Genomic DNA, 21,601 nt, shown 5'->3' on the forward strand with positions numbered 1-21,601 from the left:
GCCCCAGTCAAGTGCTGAGAACCCACACCCCTTCCCGACTGCTGTGTGGCCGGAGAAGTTGTGCTGCAAACGTCAGAGGCTACCACAAATGCATTTTTGCCTCTTCATAAAGCTTTCAGTACATACGTGGATTAATTGAGATTGTTCTTGATGGTATTAGCCAATTCCATTCAGGAAAAGGTATATCTGACCTGAAGCAGCTCCTCCTTAGGCCGTGGTCTGGTGCGTTCACAGTCTGCAAGTTCAGTAGGCTCTGTGGGCTCCATGTGGAGCAACTAGATGGGCTGTCTGGGATGCAGAAGATTCTCTGCAGGTCTTTTGCTGACCCAGGTTTTTCCCAGGGGTTTGTTCTTCCCTGAACTGTGAAGTGAAGTCCAGAAGAAGCTAATTTGTTTTTTTTCTGCAGTGCGGAAGCAAAGATGAGCTAGTTAATGCTATTCAAATCTCCAAGTTGCTTTTAAAATGTTTGTATTAGGCTATATGTGGCATTAGCCCCTCCAACATTCAAACAGTTGACTAAGCAGCAAGTGTTTCCAAATGTGTGTTGTAACATCGGTGCTTTCAGTGGTCCAGTAGCTGATAAAAGTCTGCATGTTGCTGATAAAAGTCTGCGTGGTGGCTTGTGACTCAACAGACTGCCCTGGTGTCATTACAGGTGACCAGCTGGAATTGGACAGTGGGAAATGCAAAGGGCATATGACAGCGATAACTGCAAACCCCTTTAACTAAGAGGGGCAGGTGCTGCTTCTGTGTTTGATTTGCTGTGCTGACTGGGATGCTACTGCAATGTTCTGGGTTTTCTAGTGCTGCCTGCGAGACAAGATTCACTTGCTTTTTTTTTTTTTTTCTGCTCCAGTAGCTTTTTCTCATCTTGCTGGAAATACAGTGAATCTCCAAACAAGCGTCATTCACGTTTCCCTCCTCCACCAGGTCTCCAAATCTTTGCAGCCTGTTTTGCACTGTTCTTCTTAAACCTTTCCACTGGTTTTAAGAAGTCTGTCTCTTTTTTGGAATGAGTCCCATTTATGCAGTTGCATTCAGAACAGAGGCTAAGAAAAATCATGCGTGATATCTCTTCTTCCTCCTTGCTTTTGTTCAGTTACATTTGGAAGAAAGGTCTTCATTAGCAAACCTTGTATATACAGCCACAAGAAGTTAGAGGTGTTCTTTTGGCTTTCGGAAATACATTATTAATAACATGTCTGGGAGTCAAAGACTGACCTTGGGCATAGGGCATATATGTGCAGCACCTCACAGCTGAATTAATGTTGTTGTAGAAACCCTGCGCTATCTGACTTGTTTTAAGTTCTCGTTTGAATTTACACTAATATGTATTTTAAAACAGTTAATCATGCATCAAAATTTGACTATGAACATTTTAATTAAGCAAACCAATATCTGAAATGCAATTCACTTTTCTGAAGTCTAAGTTAATTGTGCCTTGGTTTTCAAAGAATTTCAAATGCCTTAATACCACTATATTTCAGCATCATTTAACTTACAGCCTCTGTATCAGAACAAGGCTGGACAGCATATATGTATGTGCACTTGAGAAGGTGTGAACAAAATATAAGCTTTTTTGAATAACTTTTTCCTCTGCTGTGTCTTAAACACTATATAATTCCCTAGGACCAGAGCAAAACCCCAATCCATTAAAAAAACAAACGAACCAAATTAGTGCTCTTTCTGCAAGTGTAGAGTTTGGTCAGAAAGCTTGAGGATGCCCAGTGCAGTGAAAACCATGAGGGTAGGTGTGAGGACTTTCAGCTATTGCAAGAGAATCCCTTTGGTTTCCATTTGTAGAAGACACTTGTTTCTAGTATGGCAGTTATTACGAAATATTAGATCTAAAGTATCTGTGGCTGTGTTTTGGCTCCTAGCCATAACTTTATCAATAATTTGTTATTCTAATAAAGTATCATTAATGCAGAGCTACAGTTTCTTGACAAATCAGCCTTCAGCAGTGCAGTGTCAAAAAGCTTTTTTAAAACAAACAAAAAGCCGTGGTGGAAACCATGCCAGTTCTTTTTTGGGAATCTGCCATTTCTTCTGCTCCTTTAATGGTTGTCAAAGTTGTACAACCAAAACTGTAGCTGTTGGAGAATGTGGATAGCTCAGTTTTTCTTTGTCCTTTGCTTATTCCTGATTCAGTGGATATACATATCAAGGACTGCAGAAGTTCTGTAATCCAGTTTGAATTGGCCTTAAAGCTTATTTTTCATTTCAGATTAGATGGCATTGAAAGTTGTACTGACATTAAAGACCTAATTTAATCATGGGTCATTACTAAGATGATGTTCAAACGCTCTGCTGCTCGTGGTTATTAATTCCATTGCCAGGTCTGAAAGTTGTGCAGTCATCATTGTCGACGGTGTCGTCTGACTTCTGTGAAAACAGCTTACAGTTGGTTTTTTTTATCTAGCTACACAAAAAGAGAAAAAAACCCCTAACACATGTACTAGCTCCTTCACCCTGGTGAATGAACGGTGCTACTGTTCTCCTGAGCATGACAAAATCAAACTCCAATCATACCCGTAATTTTAGAATGTAAAGAAATGCTCTGGAAAAAGAGTGGATGTTCCATGTGAATGACCCAATCCCACAGTTCTGTGAGGAGGTTAACAGCAAATACAGACTTCTCACTTGCAAAGCAGATGTGGGTTTGCTTCATTATATGACATAGTTCCCTCATTTTTCCTGTCCTCTTCTATCTTGCTCTTACCAAAGTTTTGAGAAAGCAAGCAGGTAATTGCTGCAATTATTGCATGTGCCACAAGGAGGAGTGGTGTCTCCCTCCTGGAGCTTCTTCAGAAATTATTTCTCAGAGTACATCAGACTACATCCTTTCAGAGAACCATGCTGATAAAATGGATAACAGCTTTCAAAACACCTTAAAAAATCACTAGTATACTAATGTGAAGGGAGCATTTGCTTTGCTTAATTTCTGTCAATGTTCTTGGAGTTAGGTACTTTGTAAGTGATATGAAAGAGTGTGGGTTACAGTATTGGATAATTTAAAGTATTAGATGATTTTGAGAAGAATGAAGCATAATTTTCTGGGATAAGTGTTTAAGACAAAGCCATTTGGCTAAGTGTGTGTAAGTTAATTAGGTTAGATTTTCAAGCCTCTTGATTAATTAAATTAAAATGAAGAACATTTGCACCCTACGTGCAAAAGCATAGTGAATGATGGTTGTAATAGATGCTGACTGCAAAAGCTATGGCTTTAATCTCTGATATTTCAAATGGATATTTTTCCTTTGAAGTAACATGAAAAGCATGGTAGTAAATGGCTTAATAGTATATATTAAGGAGGTCAAAGAAACTAATGTGAAAGGAAGACTGTTGTTTGAATATTAGATGTGCAGAACCTCATTTAAAAACAGTGAAAGTCTTGTTGGGAGGTAATTTCAAATATCCTGCTTACATTTTGAAGCATAATATATTATGGAAATTAGGAAATGATACCTTAATATAATAGAGAATTGCAAACAGAGAATTAAGTCCTCACCTGGGGTAAATGAATGCAGCTTCAGGGAAATCTCTAGAATTGTGCTGATTCATGGCCACTGAAGATTTTGCTTTCAGCATTTCAAGTTGATTTATATGCATCCTACTGGGGTTTTTTTCAGTCTACTGTTGCCATTTTCATTCTCTCTGGTTCCTCCAACCCTCTCTAGGTACTATCATCTCAATACATAAAAGGCAAATACTGGAGCCTTCTTAAAAATACTATGTTGAGGAATACTTTCTGTTGGTTTTTTTTGTTTGTTTTTTTTTTTTCCCCCTGCTTTATTGGCCAAAAGGCAACTGACAGAGCCTTCTGGCCAAAACCTTAGCACCTGGGAAAAGATGAACTATGTATCCTGAGCAATGCTCAAATGAAAGAGGGAGTGCACAACTATGCCAAGCTGTAGCCCGTGTGGATCCCTCCGGTAGCCTTGGTAGGCAATGAAACCAAAAGGTGCGTTCTCTGAAAGCTACAGAATTAATCTGCGTTCCTCTTTTGTTTGTCGTGAGCCACGCTGTGGTTCAAAAGCACCCCAAATTTGCTGCCCCGCCCCCACGTAGAATGTCTTAATCTGTATGCTTTCACCCTCAGCTTTATCTCCGCATTTGCATTTGATATAACAGCTTGATCTGGCAGCATAACTGAGCACTTGTCAGGTTGTCCATTGCAGCTGCTGATCATGACTCCCAAGTCAGCCACGTGCACCTGTTCAAATGCAAGGGGTGCCTTGTGTTGCCTTATCCTTTACGTCCCGGGCGTGGGGATTTTTTTTTTTCCAGTCACGTAGACTGTGATCTGCCTCTGTGATGGACAGTCAGACACTTACCAAGGGCTGCTTCTGAATTTTAATGCCCTGTTTTTGAAGTTCAAACTCTGTTTTTTTTTTTAAAAAAAAAAAAGGCAAGATGCGGAGGAGGAATAAAGCAGCAGATCCAGTCCAGAAAAAGCAGGGGACAAGCAGAATATTGGCTCTAAGTGGACCCTTCAACAAACCATGGCAAACACTGGCATCCCTATGTGCTAATATCTATGCACTAGAAAATGAAATACTGCTTACTCTGCCTAGTTCAGCCTAACATTAACCTTCAACAGCACAGTGTCAGAGACTTGTCAGATGTTCATGTTCATAGATTGTGGAGCTCAGGAATAATTCTGGCAGCATATCCTTTTTGTACGCAAGTCATCTAACTGGAGAAAAAGAAACCAACCCCACGATAAAAACACCTCAAAATGCACGATACATTTTCCTTTTCTTAGGTGTGCCCTTAAACATTACCACCTTTAGAATTAAACATCAAATAAAGCTTGCTTTCTTCCTGTGGGCACAAATTTCCATGCTGTGAGGTACAGAGGGTGGGGTTTTCTGATGGCGAAATATTTCTCATGGTGTGGAGGATCTGTGACAGCAGGGAATCACTGTCCTCCTCGCTCCTCAAATACAGATGGATGCTCTGGTTTTTGAGGAGCTCGTAGACTGCTGCAATCTGCACGTTTGTCTCCTGAGACAGGTTTGTAGCCTGTGGTAGTTCAGGGACTGTGTTTGGAGAAGCTCAGCAGGCGCTGAGGTTGGGAGCTGTCATCTCCTATGTTTCTTCCCCTTAGGAGTCAGGGCCCCCAGATTTTGAACACACTGTGCACCAAAGTGTTTGCACTTTAGAGGGCTCTGTTCAAACCAACTTAGTGAAATTTGGGTCCTGCAGCTGGATTTTGCTTTATCCTGGGCACAAACAGCTTGTGGATTTTTATTTCTCCGAGTTTGCCACACAAATAAAAAGTTGTATCCAATACTTCAGACGCTTCAGACGTGTTTTCAGCAGCTAAAAGTCGTATAAAATGAAACGGTCGACAGCACGACTTTTTCCACAAAGCTAGGTCAACCTCTGGTATTACATTTTATAACATTATACAAATTGCACTTCCATATGAAAGTCTGCTGATTATCGAGGTTTGCTAATGTGCTTCATATTGCAAATCAAGGACAGCTCATGAAGGGAGGGAGCAGTTGGGAATACTTCAGCAATTCAGTTCAAAGGGGTTGACCAAAATAAAATGATGCTTATTTTCATTGACATTTTTCACACAAACTATATTTTCTTTGACAGAACATCTTTCCTTCCACTCTGTATTGAAATCAGAGTTATGTTTTGCCCCTTAGAGACTTCTGAGCTATTAAATGTAGAATATATTATTTCTAGTTAGATTAAAGCTCCTTGCTTTCTTTCACTTTAGATACTCCAGTGTTTGAATATTTGGCTAGTTGCTTCAGGAGATGAAAAGATTAAATCATCAGCCAAAGCTGGTCCCTGGACTACATGTCTGACTGACCCCTTCCCTCTGCTTCAGCACAGGACGGTCAGATGTCTGAGTGTGCTCAGACTGAATCTTAACCTTGAATTCTCAGGGGTGGGAAGGGGAGTTGTGAGTGCTGATGAATGTCCAAGATGCCACTAGAACAATTTTTAACTTTCATTTTCTTTTGTGAAATAGTATTATATGTAAAAAATATTTTTTAAATACCAAGTAAAAATTCTCATAAATATATGTGACTTGTATGTAAAAACAGAGGGGATTTAATGTAGTGATTTTTTAAAAAACTGGATTCTTCACATGGCACTAATTTTCTTTCAAAATCTACCAAAGAGCATGGCAATTCCGACAATCACCCTTAGAAATGGACTGCCTTCCTTTTGCTTTTGCACTCCTCTCTAAGGCCATATTATTGGAAAGGCTTGCTCTTTACAGTTTGTTAATGCATAAAAGAAACTGCTTACATACAAGAAACTAACATTTGGAAACGACTGCTGCTTAATGCTGTTGAATAGCTGAGAGTCCTCTGAAAGCATTTTTCTTTTACCTCTTCCCTTTCCGTTTCTGCTAGTTTATGTCATTGTTCTTTTCTGTCTTGTGGCAAATCTTAGTGCTATTACTTATTTGAGCAGATATTCGCAAGAGGAAGATGTTTCTGGGTGATTTCAGATTTTCTTTGCCTTTCTGTTTGTCTGTCTTATGTTAGGCACCATCAACATTTTCAGTGCTCCAAGAAGGGGTGCTCCATACCACACTAGAGAAGCTGATATACTCACAAGGCCCATTAGTTGATTGGCATGACCTGAGTGCCTAGCTGTCCATGTAGCTGAAGTGAATATGTCTTCAAAATATATATTAAGCAGGAGCTAATGAGATAAGAATTTCTGCTCTTGAGGTTGTGTGTGTTTTAATTTATTTTTTTTCTGACAGGTAATGTTAACCATTTAACAAGATGCTGAACTGGGTGGATCACTTGTTTCTTTTGTAATAGCAGCCTGTGGCCTTACAGTTATGTTTTCAAACTCCCCTTTCCATAAAAAGCTGCTAACGTGAAACATTTATCCCAGTGTTTTCTTTTAGGAGTAATCTTCTCATTTATCTCCTCTTCCTGGATCAGTCCATCCTTTTCTTTTCTCCTACAGGGTTACAAGTACGTCATCCAAGAAGGGGAGTGTTGCGGGAGATGCCAGAAGATCGCCTGTGAGGAGCAGCTACCCTGGTCTCGGGGGGATGCAGATCCTCCTTTGCGTGAGGTGAGGTGGTGGTGGTGTGGACGCATCCTTTTCTAGCAGAAATGCCCTGGAATTATTTTCTGTTCCATGGAAGAAGGTGAAGAAGATATGAGCTATTTCTTCTATACATTAAGCAGCGCTGAAAAAGAATTTTTCTGGTTTTGGGGGCATTACTTACTTGGGTGACTTACTCACTTGGTTCTAAGAAGCAAACCCTCCCCACCATTTTCAGGCTCTAAGGAAATAATATTTTTGTGTAAAATTAGTAATTTCACAAATGGTAGCTCAAAAGAATATTAATGGGCCATGATGCTTCTCTGGCTGTAGGTTATTTAAATTACCCCAATTAATTTGTATTACTCTGTGGATAGCAGGCAGATGGGGTAGTGGTTTGCTTGAATTTCATAGTCCTATTCAAATAGGATATCCTATTTGGTACACAGTGAACTATCAGGAAGTAAATAAGGATAGAAACATGAATTATTCTCTGGTTGCTAAAGACGATTGCTGCATATCAGATCAGACCGCAGTGGTCCAGGCCACATTTGTTTTCTGCTCAAAATAACAGTTTATTTTCAGCAGTGTGCCTCTTTCCTTAGGATTCAAAGACCCAATGGGAAGTGAGTGCATGCAACAGCCATTTAAAATGCACTGCAGATACCCTACCACCCTGGAAAGCTATGTGGATGTTTCTTTTCTTGCCTACATTTTTAATTCTTTCACATTATTCAGTTTGTTCTGTCCCTAACCCAACCACCCTTGGCAAGCCTTTGCCTGCCCCAGTAGCATTACATTGCTTAATCCTATGCAGAGCTTTGGATTCAATGAAGGCAGGAACAGTAAGTTAAATATATTTAAAATAACAGACCTTCTCCCCATCTCTTCTTCCCTAAGTGTTGTTCTGTATAATGTGTCTGCATTTTCATCTACATCTCATGTTCACATATTTAATATTAACTTTTTAATTGCTTCTTTTACAAAAGGCAGCCTGCTGTCTTTTAAAAAAAATTTAATGTATCATTTTGCAGCCTGCCTCTTCCCTGATTTTACCAAAGGCATTTCTTAATGTGGATCAATATTCTTCTCTGCTTCATAAAACAAGCCTTCAGAAGGCTGATTTAATGTTCCACTGTGTCTTACTGACTTCCGTTGTCCTAATGGAGTAATAGATCCTTATACTCTGCTGTCCCTTTCTTGCTGGGTCCTCTTTCAACTTTTGTCGTTAACAAAGAACTAAGTATTTAACATGTGAGAGAAAAGTATTCCCTAACTTTCTGAGCAACGATGTTTGAATTTACTGGAGTTGGGGATCTGATTTTCACTTTCACTGTTCTTGAAGTGTATTCAAAGAGTGTTAACATTGGAGGCATATGGCTTCCAAACGGTGATCAGTCCTCCCAGCGTTGAACTGTAACAACATCTTCTTTCTGGCCTGTGGTGATGTCTCTTCCCATAATAGCACTTGAAGTTCCTACCCATGGGTGCTTATCAGTAAGACTATCAACAGGATCCGGTCTCTTCTCCATTTGCAAGTATTTTCAGGTCTAGAGCCTATTGCCAAAGCTTCCTTTGGGTTTAGTAGAGCCGATTTGCAGCAGGTTCCAGCAGAAAAAGAGCCAACTTGGATACAGTGCAACACAGCGCAGCCAGCTACTGGGTAGTAAATGTAGATTTAAAACTAGTTGAGTGCTTTTTCTTCTTTACATGCTATTTTACCTGCCCCTTTATTTTTCACCTTAAGGATACTGCTGTAACTCCTGTACTCTACAAACCAAGCAGCAGACTATTTTATAAACTGATTGTTGTGGTAAGGATTTGTGGAGAAACGTTGAATGACAGACTATTGCTCATGCAGTACACGTGCTTTTTGTAAACCAGCATGTTGGCTGTGGTGGTCTTCCCTCTATCCAGTGTCACAAAAACTGCTGCCTATATTTAATCCTTTTACAATTTCCCATCAGGTCGGCACAGAGTGGCGATCCCCCTTCAACCATTGCATTATCAATGAGTGTGTCCGGGTGAACAATGAAGTTTTTGTGCAGCAGAAGAATCTTTCTTGCTCTCAAATGGATGTGCCTGACTGTCCTGAGGGAACTGAACTACGTTGTGACCAAATAATAGACTGCTGTCCTTCCTGCAGATGTGGTAAGCTTTTGTGTATGACAAATGGAATCACTGGAGAATGAATCATCTCGTGCGTTGATCTGTTTCTCAACAGCAATTTCAAAAGTGCGTGTTATGCAAGTACAGCACTGCTTTGACCCTCTCCTGTATAATTTAGACATTGAGTACAATAGCACCTGCTGCTATTACTTTCTCTTTCCAACTGATGTTCACTGTCTCCTCTTGAACTACTTACTGTTGAAGCTATTTTGCATTGCTTCGGAGGGACATGCCGGGCTATGTTTCTACAGCTCTAGCCTGTATTTTTAAGCATTTAAAAGAGGTCTTGAGATGCTTTTGGCCTAGGAAGATTCAACACTCTCCCCAGTGCCTGCTATGAACAGGGAGTTTGCATGCAGCCATGTTGTCTTCTGCATGCCTCAGCATTGTGGCTGTGGCCATTTCCTAGCATAGACTTGGGTCAAAAGTCCAAATTGGAAGATCTGGCTAATTGTCCTCAGTCTGGGAAGACTCCTAGTCATGTTTAATTGACAAGTATATATGCAACCACAGGGTGAGGAGCTAGCAGTGGGAGGAGGAGGGGAAATACGCACGGTAACTTGCAGAAAACCTCTCATCTTCTGAGCGCACAAGGCTTGAACTGGAGGGGCAAACTTATACTGTGCCATGTACTTGTCAAAAAACAGCTCAGAAAGAGGTATTTGGAGGTGGAATTCAGGATAACTCTGACAAATTGTTACCTTTCAAGGTATAATGTAAGAGGGCTCAATTATGCCTCTTTTCACTGAAACTGTATCTAAATGTCCTTAGTTGGAACTCTAATAAGTCAAAAAAGCATACCTGTGGTTTATTAAATCTTGGTAATGTTGTGATAATGGTAATGCTAAATGGAATATTATCTTTTTTTTTTTTTTTTTTCAGTCCCCCTGAATGGTTGTCTTTTGAATGGCACTGTTATTGGGGTAAGACGCAGTTCCTTTTATTTGGTGCGATGGTAAGATATTTAGGTAGATGAATGAGCTTTTGAAGAACACAAACTTGGCAGAACGCACAAAAGCATACAGGGCAGCTTTGTTCAGACAGAATCTCTGCAAGCGAGACTTTGGGGTAAAAGCAATGGTGAGGGGCTCGGCACCTGTATGTCCAGTTCATTACACTGTCATAGTCTTCCTCCATGACAATGAGTATCTCTGCAGAATGGGGACAGTAACATTTCCTTATCTTGAAAGGCTGCTTGAGAAAAGTGCTTAGAAACTGTGGTAATCTGCATTGTGTAATGACTTGCAGGCTACCAAACACACAGGAAACTATCTGTGAGGGATAATCTCAAAAATGATCCTTGCCCACTTCAGGGAAGCAAAAACTTCCCCTGTTCTACCTAGAGGATAAGGCAGATTAAAAAAGGATGGAGACTCTTGCTCCACCTGTGTGGAAGGAGGGGTATCCCTCCTTGGCTATTAGCAGGAACAGGAAAACTGAGCTTCCTCACTGTTTGACCTCTGTCCCCTTGCAAGATCCCTGCTGATATGCCCTCAGAGGAAATTTTTTCTCAACTGCATATTTAATGGATAGATTAAGACATGCTTAACCCAGCCCATGACAGTGGGAATGATAGGACTTAAGCATCTGATCTCATTTATGCCGAATTTATCTTTGGAGAGCTCTGTCAATTGTCCATTGTTTCCCTAAATCCATATTCTGGCAGCACCTCTGGTGTCAAAGAGCTCTAAATATTCTCACCATCCCCCAGGGAAACAGGTCCTCTTTAGTCTTTTAACCTAACTTTTAACCTACGTATTCCTGCATTGTCAATGTATGTCTGTCTTTTTCATGTATTTAAAAGGTGAGTTTACCCAAATCTCTTTGGACTTTTGAGGTATGGCAGAGAGTACCTTTATCTAGTTCTTCTGGGTTTGATTTTTTTTTTTTCATATTTGATAGGCGTAAGTTTATCAGTTTGTTAGAGCTAAATCCCTGTCATCAAGCATCCATCATTCTGTGTGGGGATTACTTCCCTGTAGAATTAAATCCAAGGAATAACTCTGCCTTTCTTGTCAGAGCACTGGGAGAAGAGTTTTAAAGTGGTAAAATCTGAAATAATCCACTTTCTCTTTGATTCCTCTATTTGTCTCCTCTATAGTATGTTGTCAAAACAAGTTGTGGCATTTTATAAAGACCATACTTGTAGAGAATGTCATGTAGTATAGTAATTGCTAGCTCCTGCCACCTTCTGTTATACAGTATATGCATATATATATACACACACATTGTGTTGCAAAAGAAGGTGTCTTTCTAGATGCATGCTGTTCTTCCATGAACAACTGGTTTTTTTTTCTCTTCCAACAGAATGTTTACCTGATCTGTCAAGTAATGTCCTTGTTCTATTTTCAAGTGTTTTAAAGTATTTTAAAATACTTTAAATTGAAGCATAAGCAAATTTTGAAAAAAAAATGTCATGTTGAAGGCAAAATGAGAAGTATCTGTATTTTGAAGACTTAAAATTAAAATACTTCAGCTTCTACAATATTGAAAAAAATATCCTATCTTAATAAAATTTTCCCGATGTGGAATGAATTCATAAAGTGTTTCAGCTGACACAAAACTACATTTTGAGTTGTTCTTATTTGTTATCTGGCTATATATAAAAGCTGTCTTTAAAATGGTTTTGGTTTTTTGTTGGTGTCCGCCTCCCCCCCCCCCCCCTTAATACAGTTTTTAAAATGTGTTATTTTTCTTCCTGACAATTGGTCATTTTATCAAACACTGCCTGTGCAAGATTTTGAGGATGTAGGTAGGCCCCAGCTATTATGTTACTTCCGTGCTCTTGCTGTTGCGAATGTCAAGCATTACTGAAGTTAGCATTTGACAATGCAGTTACCAAAATATTTTCTCAGGATGAAGAGTGTGAAATCTGAGTTGAGATATAATCTCGGAAGATTTCTAAACAAAGTGGCCATTTTGATTAAAAAAATAAAAAAGTAGAACTTATATTAGAACTTGTCTTAAATTAATGAACTTTTCAATTAAACTAGCTTCATTAATGACTTCTTATAAGCTAATTAGCTATATGTCTGAAAGCTTTTGAGCAGCTGGCGTTACTACAGCTTTGCCTTAAACTATTCTCTACTTCAATGACTGTTCCAGAGTTCTGGTCAGGAAGGAAGATGTGGTGTCCACAGAAGTTTATACTTCCTGGATTTCAAAACCTTTATTCTGTGTCCTTTAAGAATAGGATTCAAGTTTCATTTTATATCAAGGGAAAACTTTGCTCCATTAACTCATTCACTGAATAGTTCCAAGTTTTGAGTCTTTTACTGCAGTTCTGTTAACTGACTGTGTCCTTAATCCCTTTACATTTTTGTCTTGTATCTGGTTACCAATATTATATTCCAGTAATTTGGTGTATTGCATTCACTCTGCTGTTCTTAACAATGCTGTGGGCTTTAACTGCAGACTTCCAAGCAGGTGGCTGTATTTACCAAAAGGATTATCTATATCACTCATCTGTTTTCCCAGGCTTTTACTGAGTGGCATTTTTGAAGGAGATCTGAGTAGATTTGGGCTTTATGCAGGTTATTTTGGTTCCACTGACTAACCCTGGGTTAGCAGATGTTGACATTTCATTCTAAGTTAGCCAAGAAAACACACGATAGGTGTATTATATAAAGGGAAAAAGATGTATCAATCCATTGTTTCACTCATTTCTGTAATGCTAAGCTATGTTTGTTCACAGAAAGCCATTGTTAAAGCCATTTGCATACTGATCCCTAAATACATTAAATACATACCATAGAACTAAGGTGTGATGCAAACTTTGGATCAAGGTAAAACCTTCCCCCAAAAGTTCAAGGCACTTGTGTGTGAGGATTTTGTTTCAACATGTTTCCAGTAAGCCCTACGTTCCTGCCTGTAACAGTGGTTTTATTATAAACTCAACTTTATCTATCTTTTTTGTATTTAATTGGAACGTTGGAACTATTAGAAGGTCCAATGAGGATTTCAATTGTAATATTGATTATGGCGTTATAGACCCTTTCTTCATAATGTGAAAGCCTAGAGCTACTGAAGCATTCTGCGAGAAGCATTTACTTTTAGAGGGCCTGAATTCAATACGATTATGATAGTAAACAGAACAAACCCAAACATACTTTGAAACAGGTCAACATGATGAAGACCTCTAGATTTGCAAAGCTTTTGTGTGTACATGCACATGCAGGTGTGGAGCTACTAACTGGTAGAGCAATACTAGCGGCAGTGGACTGAAGGCCCTTGTAAGGCCATGTGGTCTGTACTAGAACTATCGCTCTGGTGTCTGAATGCTCTCCAATGTTGAGAGAAAGCGAGAAGTCTGGAGTTTCATATGACATTTGCTATCTGTTCCTCTCCTGTCAGAAAATGTCATGCCTGCATCCATCGAGGTCTTTTAATCCTTCAGATTAATGACCCAATATTCGCTATAAAAGGTTAAACTGAGGAAGAGGAGGAGTCCTGTGTCAAGGTCTCAAGCTGAGTTATTAAAAGACAGGGATCTCCCCATTGGTATTGCCACCTCCATCATGTTCTATGTGGAGGATCTTTTTTCTAGACCTCCACAAAACAAGAAAAAAAGTCATTGCTATTACTGGTGCTTTACAGAAAACCACCGAGGCCTGAGGACCTCTGTTGTGCTGGGGTGCAGAGTAAGAATGTAATTAAAATTCTTTAATCGAAACATTTGTCCTTCAGTGTATACGCTGGAGTATTGGCTCTGAACTACCCGTAAATGCATTACCTTTACATTGTTACTCTGGCCAGCTTCTTGGTTTTGCTCCATTTGTTCCATGAGTGTTTACTAGCGTGGAACAAGAAAAAAAGGAATTTGAAGATATGCATAGTATATACCATGGGAAATTCCTGTTCCAAAGGAAGTCAACAGTGACATTCCATTGACTTTTGAAGCGCAACTCAAAACTTTTATAATCTAGCAATATTTAGTGTCTGTTTACCATATTTATTAGGTTTTAGAAGTTCTTTGTGAAAATCTTGAGTACACTCCTCCCGTTTTGTCCCTTCAACCATAGTGGTTTGTTATTTTGGGGTTGAAATGAAAGGCTGTGCACTTGGGAGGCAGAAAGACTCTGTATTTAGAATTCCTTTAAGCACCAGGAATTAAATCACTAACTCCACATCCTTTTGTTTCCCATTTAATAGTTTGGCATTTTTTCTCTACATTTTAAATGCCATTTTTGCTAGCTTTGAAAAGGTGGTGGGATCCAGCAAACAAGGTGCTGGTGAAGAGCTCGGGGAATTTGAATTTTGTGCCAGCTCAGCCATGATTTGCCTGTAACTATGGACAAGACAGTTCTTCACTCAGTAATTCTGTTTTTGTTTTTCTTTCTTCTTTCTCAACTTTAAGCTTTTAGGCCTTCTGAGATTCTAAGCAGTATTATTACAATAACACGTAACTTCCACCCATGATCTGTAGGTTGTGATGGCTCAAAAATAAAAACTTGTTGGCAAACCAATTCACTACACTCAGGAAAAATAAACTGGTGGCAACCACTTCACGCATAGTCGGGATACCTCATGACAAAATCTTTCAAGGATTCCTTTCTTGCTTGCTAGCTTTGTAAGCAACTAAGTAAGAAATGCCAATGCCATTTTGCAGATGAAGGAATTCTAAAGGGCTTGCTGGAAAAATAGCCTCATGCTATGTTGCTTGTTGTGCAATTACAGATGCAAAAATTTGGGTCTCTGGAAGGTGGGGGCATTGGTTTTCTGTTTTCTTTTGCAAAGAATTGCAATGCAAGATTTAATATAAGAGATTTAACGGAGATAAAATTGCTCATTTACTTGAGTTTTGCTGAAGAGATAGTCACTGACTTACAAACTGCTTCTAATGTTTCAGCCACGGAGACGCCTGATGGTGGATCAATGTACAACATGTCTCTGCTCCCTCCAGTCACCGTCTTCTCAGAGATATACTCTGACGTGTACAAAATTAAGCTGTGAACCATGTCCAATAGTAAGTGCAAGTGGTCTGGATGTTCTCGCGAAGAATGTGTCTGATGAGAAGGTCATGGTCTTCATCGTATACACACCAGTTCATGTTCTGTACAACTCTGGGACCTGTTGCCTTTCTTGAAGTTTTTCTGAGAATTCATGGCCCTGTGTTCTCCTTTCCCTGAATTAGAAGAAATATACCAAATATAATCTAAATCCACAATGTAGGAAAGGTAACTTTTCATAGTGCTCGGGTCCACAGGCACATTTTATTGTGTATTTTAGACTACTTACCTTTAGGGCAAAACAAGGTTTGGCAAATCATTTGCAACAGGAACTGCTGTGTCTCCTTTCCTACAGTATTATCTGTCCCTCCAGGGACTGGCAACTCAGCCAGATCTCCATGCTTCAGGGCTTTTCTATGACTATTCCAAATTGCCTAATAGCCGGGCTCGGTAATATTTATTTCTGTCTGGTTCCCAGCCATGCCTTAGGTGATTTGAGGTGATTGCCTCCATCAGTTCCACTGGCCTTTTTGAAGTCTTTGCTGCTGCTTTGCTTCCATCATCTGCAAGGAATGAGCTTGGCTGGGAAAGCCAGAGACAAATAGCTCCATTTTTACTCCACTGACCAACAGTGTGACTGGACTGCCTGACTAGTTCTGCTCACTCATGGAGTTTTCTCTCTTAGCACCAATACCTCAAGTAGAAGGAGATCTAAGCAAGTTGCAGAGCCTGGCTTATTCTCCCCCTGTCTGAGGAGACTGGCAGCTAAGTTTTACAGAAAAAGGCTTAAATGCCCCTGCATCTTCTGCCTTTCCTCGGATAAGGGACAGAGCCCAGTGGGCCTGACCAAACCCAGAGCCTGTGCAAGCAGTGGCCATTGCACCAAAAGGCACATCTCTACCGTGATGATATAGGATGTCCGGCCGATATTGAGGAGAGGCATACATTGGTAAGGTCTGTGCAAAAGAGAGGGGCAGAGTTTTGGATGAGTCCAGTTTTCAATCCCTAAGTAGAACTGGAAAGGACAATGTAGTCAAGATTCTGTAGTTTCATCTGTACTAATAAACTAAACAGAGCAAGACTGCAGGTTCAAATTCTGTCCTGTAACCACTTATCTTCAAGAATTGTCAGCAGTGTCCCAGCTGACCTCTTCTAACTAGCAAACTTCCAAATAATACCCAGGCACAGGTCAGTGGTTAGGATGACCCAAGGCCAGCCTGTTTTGTGGAGACAATGCAGTTTAGACATGCGTACATGTTCCACTTGGCTGCAGGGCCAGAAAACTGGCCTTGACCTGCTTTATTTGCTCGTGTGGATGTAGCCTCTGACAAAAGAGAGAATCTTGGAATACTTTGTGTGGTTCTGGACCTAAGATCACTCCTCCTCTAAGGTATGATTATAGACACAGGCTTCTGAAAGGAAAAGAAATGGCCAAGCTCAGTGCTGAGCATCTTCCTCACTTCCACAAAATATAACCTGGCAGATCAATGAAAAGAAAACCCAGATACACTAGAATGAATCTGTGGCCAGAAACGTGTGTGCATATGTGTGTTCCCACACAAAAATATGCAAACATCAATTCTTGCTTTTCAATGCAAGAAGCCAGCTGTAGAAATTGAAGGTGGAGGAACCAATAAAATACATGGTAAAAAAATGGGGAAACATTCTTCTCCTCCTTCTTTCACCACCCACACAATTCCCAAACAGTTCCTTTCCCCCACCTGACCCAAAAGTAGAGACTAAACAAAAAAACCCTGAAGAAAGGGCAATTTCCAGTTGGGCTTATTAAGTACTATGATCTTGTGTTTAGGAGATGTGCGGCTACCCAAGGGAGGTTGTAGGTCTAGGTGTATGTATCCCTTTGTAGCCATTGTAATGAATCTGTGGAGCTTGAGGGGAAAAAAATATCAAATAAGATACAGAATGTCTTCATCCCCCTAAGGCTAGTGGGATTCACACACATACTTGGGATCTTTCCTGTCTCAGAGTCATTGATTTCATGGTATACCCAGGTTAAAAGCAATTCCTTCATAATGGATAAAATCATGGGTTAAGAGTATATACTCTCTCAGGAGCACCTGCTTTCTACTGGATGCTGAAGCTGTGAAAGTAAATGCACTGGTAATTGAAGTGCAGCCAACTGCAGCATATTCTGCTCATCAGGGTAATTTTTTTTGGTCATTTTATGACCTACTTTAGGTGCTTGCATTTTTGCTAGTAGAGCAAGTTCACCTAAATAACAATGAATTATGTTTTCTTTCAATAATTTAATAGTAACCCCCCACCCTCCCCAAATTCTTTTTCTATAAAAAACATATGGATAACATGCATGCCTTCACTCAACCAAAAAGTGTTTGTTGTCTTAAAAATGTTCAGCTCATCATAAGCAGCTGTTGGTTATGTGTAGCAGCTGGAGACATTACTGTGGGACACTTCATGTGTTAACCCAGTTCCTCTCCGTGTTTTTTTTTTTTCCTTCCCCTTTCCATTATCCACTCCATACCTTTCTTCCTCTCCATGTAGTGTTGCTCATTCTCCCATGGTCCTTTCCCTGTCACTGTTTTTTTCATTCCTGTGCCATTTGTGGGGCTCCATTATTTCTCTTTTCTTTCTCTCCTTTTTTCATTTTATTATGTCATACCTTTCCTGATGCTCTCTTTACTTTCTTGTTTTATCAGGCCATATTCTTTTTCTTTCCATAGTCCAAATTTTCCACCTTAGCCTTATTCTCCCCTTTCCCTGCCCACTGCTTACTGCTTATCTTACCCTTTTCTCCCAGTTTAAGCACTTCAAACTACTCTTCCAAGCTGCGCTGTGTAGTATTCTTTAGTTTTACAGAGAAGCTCCTGCACACCACAAATGCGAAATATATGTCACCCAAAACATTTGAATAAATTTCTTACCCTCTCTGACTGTCATGTGTTGTTTAGTGGACCTGACTTCACAACTGTTACAGTCAAAGAATATTGAATTTAGTGGATGTAGGAGGCTTTGTACTTGGAAATAAACTTCTCTCCCCATTGTATAATAAATCAGTACAAGGATTAATGCCAGCCTTTATAAAACAAAAATCAAAAGTATGCAACTAATTAAATTAAGCTAGTCTAGTCCTACTGTTTAAAAAAGCAGTCTGCTGTCTATCACTTTGTCCACTGATTTTATCCTCCCCCCGCCCCCCCCCCCCCCCCCCCAAAAAAAAAACAACCCAAACCCCAACAACCCAACCCTCTACAAATAAGTGTAGGAAGCATGCTTAAAACAAAATAAACCCAGAAAAATGTCCTCTACCTTCTAGAATTACAGAATGCAAGAAATCTCTGGCTCTTGCTGCGGAAAATGTGTGCCAACTTCATGTGGCATCAGGCTGAGAGATGGAAGGATTAAATACCTTCAGGTAAGTTTTAAGCACTCTTTTATTTATGTGTAAATATAAAAGTAGCATAGACTTCTGGTGAACCCAAGAAAAGCACATTTTTTTTTTTTCCTCCTTTTTGGTTAGGCAGCATGGTATTACTAGTGCCTTTTCTTTTATACCCTAGAATGATTTCTCAAGGAAGCTTTTTTGTTGTTGTTGTTTGCAAATGAAAAAAAGGCGACTTCATACCACAGTGTAAAATTCTGCAGGGACATTCTAGATGTGCCTGCAAGCATGAATATTATCAAGGAACGTTAACTGGAATATGAGCTCAAACAACTACTTAGAGGAAATTAAAAATCTAATTTTGAATGACAAATGGATAATTTAAGTTGAAAATGTGAATTTTGAAAAATTTCTCCAGCACAATAGGCTCTTAAACAGGACTGGATATTTTTCTGGTTAAGACACATTGTCTTGTCACAAGAAACAGCATATAACATTTTGTTTTGTTCCATTCCTGAGCTAAGTTTTAGATGGGGAGAGTATGGGTAGAACAACGAAGCTGGTGAAGGCTCTAGAGCACAAGTCCTGTGAGGAGCGGCTGAGGAAACTGGGGGTGTTTAGGCTGGAGAAAAGGAGGCTGAGGGGAGGGAGACCTTATCGCTCTACAACTACCTGAAAGGAGGCTGTAGTGAGGTGGGTGCTGGTCTCTTCTCCCAAGTAACAAGTGATAGGATGAGAGGAAATGGCCTCCAGTTGCGCCAGGGGAGGTTTAGATTGGATATTAGGAAAAATTTCTTCACCAAAAGGGTTGTCAGGCATTGGAACAGGCTGCCCAGGGAAATGGTTGAGTCGCCATCCCTGGAGGTATTTAAAAGACGTAGACGTGGTGCTTAGGGACGTGGTTTAGTGGTGGGCTTGGCAGTGCTAGGTTAACGGTTGGACTTGATGACCTTAAGGGTCTTTTCCAGCCAAAATAGTTCTATGATTCTATGTGGGGGTGAGGGTATGGTTTTATGTATATTTTTTTTTAAGAAGCTCCCAACTCAGCCAGGTTAAATATTCATATATATGTCTCTCAAAAACAATCCATAAGCCAAACTCCCAAGTTTCTCACTTAGACAAGTTTCTCTTTTAAGTTAATGGAAATTTCTTCCTTGTTAAGAGCTGAAAAAGGTCAGGTTTTGGCAGTCTTGACTGAGCTGTAATCAATATGGCTATGGAAGTAAACAGAAGATGATGACTTTGTTGATAAACAATTCTGTTTACTAAACATTTCCATGTTTTATAAACTTCACCACCATGGTACTTTAACTGAAATATCAGTAGGGGAACAGTCAGGTTGTATAGTATCCTGAACATTTACTGTCCCATGTTGTTTCTGTGTAAAGCTAACAGCCCTTCAATCTTTACAGCCAAATGAATCGCTTCAGGATGGCTGCGATAGTCACTCCTGCAAGGTAAATGAGAAAGGGGAATTTATCTGGGAAAGGAGAATCACTAGCTGTCCTCCATTTGATTCCAGAAGATGTCTGGCTGAAGGAGTAAGTAGTGAAATGGGTCCTGTTTCCACATTTCCTAATAAACTCTGTCATGGTTATGGTTCTGTATATAGGTACCTTATGTGTATTAGGGTGGGAAACCCCAACCCTCTCCCAGCACCTTGGCTAAACTGAATTTGAACTTTCTTTGAAATTCAGAAAATTGTATGTTTTCTGTATTTTAAAATACAGGCTGGTTTTATCTGGGACTGTACTGCAGGAAAGATGCTGAGCTTGCAGTAATTCTGTTTCATATGAAGCAGCAAACATAAGAAAATGGTTGTTCTAACAATGTTTTTAGTTTAGTATCCAGAGCAAAACTGCATGGATAATTACACGACCTGAGAAAACAGTTGGATAAGCCCCTTTTTCCCTATGAATATGCCCATGAAATGCTAAGACATTTTTTCTCTACCCTCACATGAGTTTAGGGAAAGGAATTTTCACAATGCTGTAGGAAGAGCTCAAACTTCCAAATCACTGTAGCACACGCAGTTTTGTTATATAAACAAAGATTTAGAAAAATGCTAGATTATATTACAGGCTTGGAGTTGTTATCATATCCTAAAGGTCTTCATTGAAAATTCAATGAAGAGTAGTTTACTTTTCAACCAGAAGTTCCCAAAATGCATTTATTCTCCTTCCATCAAAAATATTGAACTATTTCAGCTATAAAATTAGTGGTTTTCTTCTAGTTACAGATGCAAAGTTTAGGGTTTTTAATTTAAAAAGCCTCCAAACTTTTGCATGTAAGTTCAGGTGTTTAGTGCAACAACGGCATCACCCTGCAGTATAAATGTTTCTCCATTTTTCCTTTCACTGTGGGTTGTCAGTAATTTCCCACCATACATATATTTCTGAGAATTATTTTCATGGTTGTAATGAAACAAGAAAAATAAAATTTTTGGCTGCTAAAACTTATTTGACAGATGTGATATTTTATGATGATTTGCCTGTACATTTTCAGCTGTTGTGGAATAGGCATGCTTTCATCTATATTGCTAAAAAAAATCAAGAGGAACTGTTTAACTTCCTTTCTTAAACAGGCATAAGCCTTGAACATTATTGATTTTATCACTCTGGTTCCCAGGAATTTATTTGTATTCAATGTCTTTACTTTAGAAAGCTCTTACTATAAGGCGAAAGCATTATTTTCAGTTGTTGAACTTGCTAATGTAGTCAATTATTTCCAACCAGCTATCAACAAATACAATCATAAGTTCAAAACCTTAAAATGGATAGAGATGATTACTAATGTAGATTTATATTTTTGTACAATATAGAAATATAATTTGCTTGCCTAATAACCTGTTTTAAACATCCCTTTGTATTCTTCCAGCAGAACAAATGTGTATTACTTGTGCCAAAATAGAAACGTTTTTATTTTTTATTGTTTTAGGGCAGAATTGCAAAAATTGGCAATACCTGCTGTGACACATGTAAGTAAATAAGCCAAAAGTCTTGTATGGAAATTGCAGAGAGTGTAAGCTATTGGGTAAGGAGCTATGTTTTGCATAAGATGCAGTTTAATAAAACGGAGC

At 39.4% G+C, this 21,601-nt stretch overlaps 1 protein-coding gene across 1 annotated transcript in view; it reads left to right on the forward strand.

Moving 5' to 3' along the window:
* VWF (von Willebrand factor) overlaps positions 1 to 21,601 on the forward strand; it is a 145,309-nt gene that overhangs the window by 117,209 nt on the left and 6,499 nt on the right. The window contains exons 44-50 of the mRNA XM_049822206.1: positions 6,961 to 7,071; positions 9,012 to 9,195; positions 10,096 to 10,136; positions 15,062 to 15,178; positions 18,457 to 18,555; positions 19,935 to 20,063; positions 21,460 to 21,499. Of these exons, the coding sequence (XP_049678163.1) occupies positions 6,961 to 7,071; positions 9,012 to 9,195; positions 10,096 to 10,136; positions 15,062 to 15,178; positions 18,457 to 18,555; positions 19,935 to 20,063; positions 21,460 to 21,499 (721 nt within the window). The remainder of the gene's footprint in view (positions 1 to 6,960; positions 7,072 to 9,011; positions 9,196 to 10,095; positions 10,137 to 15,061; positions 15,179 to 18,456; positions 18,556 to 19,934; positions 20,064 to 21,459; positions 21,500 to 21,601) is intronic.

The sequence above is a fragment of the Accipiter gentilis genome, chromosome 18 (assembly GCF_929443795.1).
Source record: "Accipiter gentilis chromosome 18, bAccGen1.1, whole genome shotgun sequence".
In the NCBI taxonomy this organism is placed as follows: domain Eukaryota; kingdom Metazoa; phylum Chordata; class Aves; order Accipitriformes; family Accipitridae; genus Astur; species Astur gentilis.